Source organism: Pseudopodoces humilis, chromosome 2 (genome assembly GCF_049639895.1).
Source record: "Pseudopodoces humilis isolate 2021_Gansu_Grassland_sample_001 chromosome 2, ASM4963989v1, whole genome shotgun sequence".
Classification (NCBI taxonomy): domain Eukaryota; kingdom Metazoa; phylum Chordata; class Aves; order Passeriformes; family Paridae; genus Pseudopodoces; species Pseudopodoces humilis.
In genome coordinates this window covers 82577588-82588552 of record NC_142201.1, presented here as the reverse complement: position 1 = coordinate 82588552, position 10965 = coordinate 82577588, and the positions used below count along the sequence as shown (strand labels likewise).

Sequence of the window (10965 nt, the reverse complement as noted above, 5' to 3'; positions counted from 1 at the left end):
TGTGTCTCAGTGGTTGCACTGCAGAGATTGGCCACCATCCACTAATTTGCAATATCCTAGGCTTTAAAACACCTTCTTTGTTCCCAGTTCATCAGGGCCAGCTGGAAAAGCACCTGCCAAGCAGAGAACTCACTTGCAAAGGTTCAAATCCAAAATGAGGCCTGGGACTAAGATGTTCTGCACTATTGCCTCAGTACTTCTTACACCTGGGCTCCTTACTAAATGCAAGAGGTGAATCAGGCAGAAATACATATTCCATCCTGCCTTTACAAATAACTGCAGACTAGCATCAGCATTTTTAATAGGTCTTGCTCTCATAATTCCCTCACATTTTTACACTGCAAGGGACAGGTTGGTTACTCCATTTGGTAGCAGGCATTGGCGTCTTCATTTTGTTTCAGTTTTTAGCATTTGGAATGCCAGCACAATTCTTTGCTAAAACCATACTACCACAAAGTGGGCAACAAAAGCAGCCCTGGGAGCTTCCCCAGTGACAGACCTCCGCCATAAGCCACAGGTGCAGTGCCCAGGGCTGGGATGGCTGAGGACAGCAGAAGCTGTCCACCAAATGTGATCCTGGCTGCAGGAAAGCTCCTGACAGTTCCTACAGAGATGGGTCAATCACAGGTTCCAGAGTCCGTGGCAACACACTGGCATGGTAAAAGGGGAGAGGTTTCATAAAAATTTGCGATTTGGGTATGATTAAGACTGAAGCATTAATTGAAATACCTGTGTAAACACCAATAGACACATGAGAACAAGATTTAAAAGAATGGCTTCTATAGAAAACGCAGAACACTGCTCCCAGTCAAAGGAAGGAATGATTTGTTTCCATTTGCTCTGACACCCAGGAGATCACAAGCAATGAAGCACAGCAGCTTCCCTCAGCCAAAAGAACACGGCCGCAGCTCATATTGCACTAACTTGCAAGAGAACCGCAATGTAAGCAGAGATTGAAAAACAATCTTTGTGTCTTGAGCCGAGGGAAACTTTTATCATAATTTATGGAGATTTACCAGATGAACTGCTTCTCCTCTTCTCCCTGTTCATTTTCTTCCTCTGTTTCCTGATTCCAACCCATGTCTAGACGCCATTATCATGGCTCTATTGTAACTCAGCCTAGCTAAAAACACGAGGCCGAAAGACTCTGTGCTACCTTTGCTGAGAACACTCCTGTCCACAGCACCTGAGGCAGCGCCAGGGCTGGCCCAGGGCTGTGCCGGACGGCCTCGCCTCTTCCCGCCCTTCAAGCACATCAGCGCGGTGATGCGAAAGAACTACATCTCCCGTCATGCTCCGCTCTGACCCGCCCACACCACCTGTGCGCGGCCGCGCGTTACGCGGCGGGAGTTGTAGTCCATGATGGCGGCGCTGCGGAAGTGACTCGGCGGCGCCGGGGTGAGCGGGGGCGTGTTGACTTTCCGGGGACGGCGCTCATGGAGGCTCGGGAGTAGCGAGGCGTCTGAGGGGGTTCGCCGGCCGCCGCCATGTTCGGCTGCCTGGTGGCGGGCAGGCTGGTGAGCGCTGCCCGGGCCCGGGCGGGGCCCTCAACCCGCTCGGGGGCGGGGTGGAGCTGCCGCAGGGCCCTTGGCCCCCCCGGGCCCCAGGAAGGGTCCCCGCCTGCCCTGCGCTCGGCTGCCTCCTGCCCCGCGTCCCCACAGGCTGCTTGCCTTGTCGAGCGTCCTTGCCGGGAGGCGCTTGCCATCCCCCTGTCAATGTTGTCTCCTCAGAGACAAGCTGGGAGCTTAAAAGAAGCTTTTTAAGGCTAGATTGTGCCTTGGCTGCAAGGATGTGGCATCTCGGGTAAAGAGGAGGGTATCTTTTGCTCTGGCATTCAGCCATCCTTCTGCTGCCTTTCTCAAGGTCTATTGTATTTCCTATGTGAACAGGTTTCCATGATCCTGGGGTTGTGCCAGCCAGGTGGTCAACAGCCACTTCTTAGTGACTTGGCAACCTCTTCTGCACCCTATTTTCCTCCTACGCACATGGGGAGCGAAGGTATTCTGATCCTGTAGTCCCGGGTGGGATATGTGTTCAGTGCAGGTAGAACAAGGCTGTTGTGTCTTTCTGGTAATATTTTTTGCAGTTGTTCTTCTGCTGTGTTTGACTTTTATCTGGCTATTTGCTCTTTAGGCTAGTACGTTCCTCACTTTTTGTTATGTACCACTTTAGGTGTGTTTCTGTAAAAGGAAATTCACAGACAGATGAAGATGAAAAACATGTTAATACTAATAAAGGTTTTGTTCTCTTTAGGTACAAGCTGCACCTCAACAAGTGGCTGAAGACAAGTTTGTATTTGATTTACCAGACTATGAAAACATCAACCATGTAGTGGTCTTCATGCTGGGAACTATACCATTTCCAGATGGAATGGGAGGATCTGTCTATTTTTGTTATCCAGACCAGAGTGGGATGGCAGTGTGGCAGCTGCTGGGCTTTGTCACTAATGAGAAGCCAAGTGCCATCTTCAAAATTTCTGGTCTGAAATCTGGTAAGACTAGAGCATAGCAATTGGTGCAACAGATGTGTTTTGGAATGCATAAGGGATAAATGTATGAAGGTTGCTTTGAACAAAAAACTACTTAAAAAGGCAGCACACGCTGTGTTTTAGACAGTGCTAGAAGCAGCCTGTCAGCTTCATGGAAGTCTGTCTGTGTGTTACTGTTCCTTGTGAAATTTCTCTCTCATCTTCTCTTGTGCATGGTGTTGATCTGGAAATTCTTTTAAGCAGACTTGATGTGGTTTTGTCATCTGTATAGAGGAAAAATGATCCTATAACCTCCCTAACATGTTTTTAGGTGTTTGTCTAGACATGCCAGCAGTGTTTTCTTTCATCTTCCTCTGCTAAACAGTTGCGTTCTCTGTAGCACAGACAAGTTTTGCAGGGAGTAGAGCCTGGCAGTGATTTCTGACAGCGAGCACTCCCCAGCCAGGGGCAGTTGCTCTATAGAATTGTCCAATAGAGGGCGGAAAACAGCCCATTGGAAAACAGCTTTCGAAATGTTTTAGTACTTTTGGTACATTGAGTAGGATGTATGTGCACATGTTTTCCTAAATACATGTGGGGTTTGCTGTGTGCATTATAAAAATGATGAGACATTCCATTGGCACACCTTTGTCCTACGAAAGGGACAGATACATCGGTCAAGCAGCTTAAAGTGTTACAGTGATAAAGTACTACACAGCTTTTGTAGGCTTGGGTGTAGTCTAGATCTTTGACTTGAATCTCTTTTTAATTAGGCATTGAGGATACTCTGTTAAAATACATTCATTCATAACGTGGCACACTTTCTGTTGAGTTAGTCCTGGATGTGGCAGTATGGTTGAGATAAGGGCTCTCAAGCTGCAGAGCAAAATGAATTCAGATCACACACATGCCTCAAAAATTTGGGCTTTCTTCAGAAGAGGGAGCAACTGCCGGAAGGGTTTGGGGGGATGTGGTTTTGTGTATCCCAAAGCTGTGTGCAAGAGAAAAGCATATCACCAGTGCTTTTGGCATATGTTTCTCATGCTTGAAAGACTCACTGGTGCGTGCTCTTGGACAGCTTTGGAGGAAAATGCATTTTCAGATGCTTTTTGCATGATTAGCCATGATTTCCCAGTCAGGGCTGCTCTCAAGGAAGAACTCAGTGACATAGTTGAACCCATTTGCAGTGCCTTGAGGTGCTGTTGTGCTTGATTTGAGCAGCAGAGAGCTCTGCCATTCCCGTTGTCTGCAGCTTAGATCTGACTGTGGACTCAGTCTACGGCTACACAATCTAAGTTTTGTGGCCATAAACAATATTAAGGTGGAGAAGACTATATAACAGAGCTGGAATCATTGAGAGACATTACTGATACCTGAGCTCTGCATTTTGGGTTCAATACCTGGTTGCTACACAATCTAAGTTTTGTGGCCATAAACAATATTAAGGTGGAGAAGACTATATAACAGAGCTGGAATCATTGAGAGACATTATTGATACCTGAGCTCTGCATTTTGGGTTCAATACCTGGTTGAGAGGACCAGAGATGTCTCCCTGTCAGCAGTGTTGTGTCCCTGGGAAGCAGTGGTTGTAGCAGAGTTTCATTTGTTTGTGCATAAAGAAGGGGCTTAGAAATGCTCCCTGCCTTGGAATGGTAAGGTTTTTTGGATTTCAGTTGTGCCTGAAGGTGTGGTAGAAATAGAAAACAAACTTTGGACTTGTATTTTGCGCCCTTACTGTAAGTATGTTCACAAGTGAGATAAGAGTTACAGCAGAGCCTTTTCCATGACAGGCTTTTCTGCTGTGAAGCTGTTTAAGCTCTAATATTATGTCTACATTTGAGGCCTTCACATGTGTAAGGGTTTTGTTGTTATTGGGCTGAAGGATATTGAGGGCTCAATCATTGAATTAAGGAGTCAACAAAGGGAAAGAAATGGGTGGAATAATACTTTTCTGATAGCAGTTGCTCTGCAGTGATGTAATGTGTTGGAGAGTGTGGGGTCTGAGTGCAAAAACCTGAGCTTATATTTCAGTACTGATTAACATTCTCTACGTTTGTACAGTTTGGAATGCTAATTGCAAGAGCCAAGCATGGAAATCATGGAGTGCATTTCTCCTGGTGTAAGGATGACAATGGATGCTTTTATTTCACACTTTTAGGCAGACATCTTTCCAAGGCCATGGTTCTGTGGGAGTTCACGGAAAGTGAATGGAATGTATGTGTTTTATTATTTGGATCGTGCTTGTCTAAAGTAATCATACATTGTAACAGAACCTGTTGCTTGGGGATGTTACATTTTTATTGAAATGTCAGCTTCTCAGGTGAAGATGTTGCAAGACGCAAAATTTTACCAGCTCTGTTGCTATTGGGATTCTCTAATAATGAACTTGATACTTGGTTTCTGATAGCTTGTATCAAGCAAGCATCTATCAACAGAAAATGCTGAGTTCATACAGCAATGACATTTCTCAGAAGAGGTTCTAAATAGCATTTCCGGAGATGAACTCTTCTCTCACTTACCTTATGTTAAAGTAACATTTTAATAGGCGTGCTTTATTTATAAGGTAGCACTATATTACAGTTGTAGGATCTGGAGTGAGGAGTAGCACTTCAATTGAAAAGGGTGGTGAGTTTGTGAGTGTAATTTCTGTATGGGTTGGCTGTTTGCTTCTTTGTGCCTTGTGTCTCTGCAGAGGAATGGTCAAGTTCCTGAGGTCTTCAGTCTTGATCTCAGTTCAACTTGTCAGACTCTTTTTGCTGACCGAGTTTTTGACTAAGTCACATGGTGCTTTTGATCTCCATTAGCATTTCTTGCACCTCAAGATAGTGCTGACTGGTCTGCAGGACAGCTCTTGATTAGCTTTGCTTTCTCCTCCTAGTAAAAGGCCAGAGTGCTGGTGAAACATTGCCTCTGTGTTAAGAGGGTACTTGGCTATTGTGTTCCCACAAACACAGGTGCAGTATTAGTGTTTGTTTACTGATAGCATTGTGATCCCACAGACATTTTCCTGCATTTTCCTTTAGAGACGCTGACAGAAGAGTACATGATTTAAGTGACTCTGAGTGTCTGTCCTTGTTTGCAGAGACCTTGGCTGAAGCTGGCACTGAAAGTATGGGTTGAGAAAGGTCAGAAGTGAGGGCAGAGGGCTGGGATGATGCCTGTGTTTGTGGCATGCAGTTTGGAGATGGTTCCTTGTTTTCTTTGTGGCACTTACAAAGTGAGAGGCCTTTCTGTTCCCTGACTATTTCTTTAACCTTTGCTGCTTTTGTTGGGTTATAGCAGTTCAGATGAGACTTGGGGCTTCCCAGCCCTCCCTAAATCAGAGGGATCATAAATTAGAGCTCTCCACTTTTTCAGAGCAGGTTCACTAGAACCTGGCTTCAATGAGTGAATCAAACAACTGCAGCAGTGCTGCGTGTTTCCTGTTTATCTGCTGCGTGTTTCCTGTTTATCTGCAATTGCCAAAATATAAATTAAAAGCTTAGTTCCTGTAGAGAAAGGTTCTGCTGTCTTTCACTCACTGATTGTATTCCCCCTTGAATCCGTTTACTTCATAGGCAGCTGTAAATGACATTTTTCTGTTTTTTAGAAATTTCCTTATGATCTGTTGTGCTTTTTAAATGTACCCATCACACTGTTCCATCTGTTGTGCTTGTGTGTACTTGTGCCTGTGCTTGGAGTGTGGTTTTTCTGTGTCTCCTGAGATAGGGAGATCCCTCTGGTGGGAGCTGGGGAATACCTTCTACAGGAGGAACACGGTGGTTTAAGTTACACAGCCTTTACGTGTGTGCCAAACCTAACGTGTGCTGTTCGTGGTGCTTTCAGGGAAGGGAAGTCAACATCCCTTTGGTGCCATGAACCTCCCACAGACTCCAACAGTGGCTCAGATTGGAATCTCAGTGGAACTGCTGGAGAACCTGGCCCAGCAGACTCCTGTTGCAAGTGCTGCTGTGTCATCAGTAGATTCATTCACAGAGGTAGCCTGGACATTCCGTTTTCAGAAATTCTCTGCTCTGTGGAAGTCTCAAGAATTGAGCCTCTAAAGCACCAATTGGGGAGTGGGCAGGGGTTGCTGCTGCGAGTGGCAGTAGGATTGTAACCAACCTAATAATTGTCAGATCATTTGGTTGGATGCTTTGATACTATGAAACTGCTTTTTCTTACACTGAAAAACTATCTCCTGTGAAAGACTGGAATTTGCATGATCAGTGACATGAGGCCAAGAGATTCACTTGTGTCAGTGTCACTACTGTAAAATTATTTATGATACTTTTTATGGGAGCAGTTATGACTAAATAAATGTAAGAGAGAGTAGATCTTTGGTGATTTGTAGGTGCTGAAACTTCAGTACGTAGGTTTGCAGGGATGGTCAAAAATTACTCACAAGTTAAGGCAAATGTGGGCATGGATTCAGGGGGATGGATATTCAGGTGTACCACTTTCCCTGGAGAAATCCTTCTGATGTAGCTCCGCAGAACTACAGAATTATGCCCTCTCCCACCAAAATATTTTTGTTTTTCCCCAATGCCTTCTCTGTGGATCTTTTTTAATATGTGCCATTTTTTAACCCAGCCTGTTCATTAGTTTGAACCTCTGGAAATCATCAACCAGCTCTGGCAGTTAGTTAGCAGTCTAACAACAGTCCAAGGCAAGCTAGACCTGCATAGCGAGTCTTGATTTCCCTAACACTGATGGCTCTGGCATTTTCTTTTAATATTTCAGCAGTTGGTGAGGCTTTTCTTCAGACCTTTTTTAAGTTCTCACTTTCCTTCCAGGTGTTTGCTGAGGGAGACTGGTAATTGTACAGTAATCCTGATACTGTAGCTGATGTTCTTTGGCAGTTTACACACATTGTAGCTCCAAATAGGTAATGTTTCTTGCAGAAAGTTACCACAACTAGGGGTTGACCAACAGCTATTTTCGTATAGTACAGTTAATTGAGCTTTTCTGGAGTTGTTAGGGGCAAAGGACACCTAAATAATGTTTCTGATTCCACCAATTTTTATTATAGCAGTAGTTAAGAAGAATAACATGCCACAACAGCTCATTTGCAAGGTGGCTCATGGATTTTTCTGGCAGTACTATTGAAAGAAAAAAGAAAACACCTCATGATTGCATAACATTTTTACAAACGTTATTTTCAGTTAAGTGAATTTTTCTGTTAAAAAAGACCAGCATCTAACTCTGAGCATCTTAACTGAAACTGTAATTGCCTTCAAGGAATGCAGTTGACCCAAGGGGTAGAGTACTACTTACTCCTACAGAGAAAAGGTGTGAGGTCAAAGTGGAAGGAAGCCTTTGATGGAATAGATTGCAGAGGAAGGGCATATATGACTGGGAGCTTATTTGTGAATAACTAATGGCTTTCATTTAATATTTGACATCAGCTCTTTGAAACTGCTACATTATAGCAATAAAAGTATTCTTTAATGGCAAAGTCATCTATTGCTACCCTAAGTTAAGGAGTTGCTCTCCTCTCCTATGACATTTTTAGTAGGCTTTATGAAGATTTATTGAATTTCTTTTTTATGTATATAAAATATATATTTTTATAAATAAATAAAGTATGTATTTTTATGTATATAAACTTGTATATAAAAAAGAAGTAGGACAAAACCATGGAGTTCTGCATGTGAGTGCAATGAGACTGAGGATAGGGTTCTGGGATATCATTTCTTCTACTCCTTTTGTGAGAGGGGAGCACAAGACTGTGCATTTATTAATTCAGGCTCTGTTTCCCTGCATCATTTCACTGTCTATGAAATTTTCTATATAAAAATTTGTTGTTCTCCCATCAAAACAAGGCATAATTTTTTTAAATTTTTTTTTATTTTTTTTTTTTAAAAAAGAATAGGGGAAATAAGGAGGTACTGTAGACTTGTATATTTGTGGACTGGCTGGGAATGTCCTACAACCTCATCCTCTGCACACAGGGCTTGCTATTTCTTGGCCTCTCTTTCATTCTTTTCTTTCCTAGTCCTACAGTTTAGGAGTGCCCTGTGCATCCTTTAGGGTTTTTTTTTCCCCACAAGATCTTCTAGTAAAAGATGCCAGGACAGCATCCCTTCTGTGGGGAATGCTAATGGAAATTGCCCTGTCAGTGGAGTCTGATGAGTTGTAACTAGATAGATTGCAGACTTTTCCAATCGTTTAACAAGTGGTTTTCTGGGAGCTGGAATGGCAGCTTTGGCCCAGTCTGGAGTTCTTCTGATTATTCAGTTTGGAGGAGAGGGACAGTTCTTGTCACTGTATCACGTCATTGTCACAAACAGAAAATGTTCTTCCCAAAGCTGTTTGTCCAGTTGGATGAAGTTGAGCAGAGAGAGGGCAAGTGAAGATTCTTAAAGTTATTTCTGGATGCTGGATGGACCTGAGGGCAAGACTGAAGCTTAGGATGTTTTGATCATTGTCTCTGGACTTATTATATCTACTTTGCCACTGAGTTTTAAATGACAATACTAAAATTACTTCATGTAGGAGCTGTATATCTGTTAAACTTTCACACAAAAATTCAAATTGAAGAAAGAACTTCCTTGAAATATCTTTTTTTTTTTTTTTTTTCAGTTCACTCAGAAGATGTTGGATAACTTCTATAACTTTGCTTCCTCGTTTGCTGTTACTCAGGCACAGATGACCCCAAATCCTTCTGAAGCTTTCATTCCTGCAAGTGTAGTTCTGAAATGGTAATGGTGATCTCTGGTTCTTTTTTCCTAGGCATTAGATCATCATTTCTAAGCACTGAACTATTGTCATGCTGGTCAGTGAGACTGTTGCTGATAATGCAAATGCTCATTTGTTGTGGGAGTTGTGGGAAGACAGAGCATACTGATACTTGTCAGTTTGTGCCTATTTGTTTTATTTGGTCTCTTCCTAGACATAGTTCCAGCATAGTTGCCTTACTTAAGAATGTGAGAGGTGACAAAATCATCTTGGTTCTGTCACCAAGATCCTTGAGTGTAAATACGTAAATCCCTCTGGGAGCTGTTTTCCAGGGACTGGTTTAATAACTGTCTGGGGATAGCCTGTGTAGTCTGGAGATAAATTGTGAACAGCAGGCAATCCTTTAGGTTATCTGAAAATGTCTTTCCTATCAGTTTGGCCTTATTTATTTATTTAGCCTTTGCAGTATTAACCTAAGCCCTTTTTAAATCAGTATTTGAGAGACTCTGAATACAGTTTTATCATTAGTAAGATCTCATGAATGTGCAAGCAGTTGATGAGAGCCACGTGTTTTGTTTGGGAGTGTTGGTACCTACAAACTCCACGGACTGTGTGTGGGTAGGGTCTCTGGAGTGACTGGTCAGGGTAAGGCTGGGTAAGGCTGAATTGGTTTAAAACCCTTGAGTCCTTTCTCACTTGATCTGGGCTATGAACTATGAAGTATAGAAGAACATTTTTTGGTTTCCTTTGTTTCATTGGCAGTTCCTTTTGATTCTTTACATTTTGGGTTTGTAAGAATTAAAAGGGGGGTTTTAACTTTTGTGGCTCAAAGCCTATAGGCTTCTCTATTTTTTCTTTTTCTTTTAAAAGGGCACAGAAATTGTATATTTTGTCTTATTTCTTCACTGTGTGTCAACAGTGAATTCTGATGCTCAGTTTGTTTATGGTTTGCTTGGTTTTATGAGTATGGAAAGTGAAGCTAGGACAGCATGTATGCATATATGTTTGCATTGTGTGTTAGAGAATTACATTTCCTCATTTGATTTTACTAAAACGTTACCATCCAGCCTCAGATTCATACTTCTACCTGCCCAGACTGATTTCCTAGCCCAAAAAATGTTATGCATAAAACAACCACTTACAATTCATGGACTTGTTTAGGTTGGAGCAGACCTTTAAAATAGAATCCAACCATTCACCTCCTGCTGCCAAGTGCACCACAAACCCAGGGCAAATAAAATATGTCCACATGTCTTTTAAACACCGCCAAGCAAGGTGACTCCACTACTTCCAGTGCTTGACAACCCCTTCATTGAAGAAAATTTTCCTCATATCCAGTCTAAATTAACTTACAATTTTACTAAGCTTGAATGAGTCTCCTCTGGGATACTGCTTTAACAAAATTCATCTTGTTGAAATACACAAGTCTAACGGCAAATATTCTAGATATGCAAATGGATTTGGGATTTACTGATTTCCTGATGTGAAATAGATGTAATTTGTCATGTTCTCTGCATAGACTAATTTAGACCCTTTTTTAGAAATACAATTTTATATGCAGCAGCTGTTATTTTTTGGTTGTTTTTTTATATTTCTAGGTATGAAAACTTCCAGAGACGTCTGACACAGAACCCTCTCTTTTGGAAAACATAAGTTTAAATTCTGTCATTTGGAGTTCTTCCTAAAGTGTTATCTGAAAGATGCATCAAGTAACTCCACTGAAGATTTTCCGGGGAGAGGAGGGGAAAAATCCAAACAACAATTAGTCTCAATAGACAAAACTAGTAACTTTTATATTACTCTTAAACAGTATTTAAAATTAAAATAAATGAAAATTA

The 10965-nt window shown here is 42.2% G+C and overlaps 1 protein-coding gene across 7 annotated transcripts; it reads left to right on the top strand.

Annotated features, from left to right (window-relative positions):
• Positions 1-1323: 1323 nt before the first annotated feature.
• HIKESHI (heat shock protein nuclear import factor hikeshi) lies at positions 1324-10965 on the top strand. Of its 7 annotated transcripts, none has more exons than XM_014251857.2 (6): positions 1376-1398; positions 1890-1998; positions 2254-2491; positions 6293-6444; positions 9032-9150; positions 10726-10965. In XM_014251857.2, exons 3-6 carry the CDS (start codon positions 2341-2343, stop codon positions 10778-10780), a joined length of 477 nt encoding a protein of 158 aa, XP_014107332.1. In that variant the 5' UTR covers positions 1376-1398; positions 1890-1998; positions 2254-2340; the 3' UTR covers positions 10781-10965. The 7 variants fall into 7 exon arrangements, with proteins under 7 accessions (XP_014107343.1, XP_014107332.1, XP_087908138.1 ...); XM_088052012.1 differs by lacking the exon at positions 1376-1398 and adding an exon at positions 1413-1517 and having other exon boundaries at positions 2309-2491; XM_014251852.2 differs by lacking the exon at positions 1376-1398 and adding an exon at positions 1572-1803.

Bases quoted from the DNA above. Each gene is read 5' to 3' on its own strand.
- HIKESHI (XM_088052012.1), top strand. From the start codon at position 1,488: ATGTTCGGCTGCCTGGTGGCGGGCAGGCTG. The intron at 1,518-1,889 runs GTGAGCGCTGCC...CTATGTGAACAG, and splicing joins GCCTGGTGGCGGGCAGGCTG to GTTTCCATGATCCTGGGGTT. The intron at 9,151-10,725 runs GTAATGGTGATC...TTATATTTCTAG, and splicing joins GCAAGTGTAGTTCTGAAATG to GTATGAAAACTTCCAGAGAC.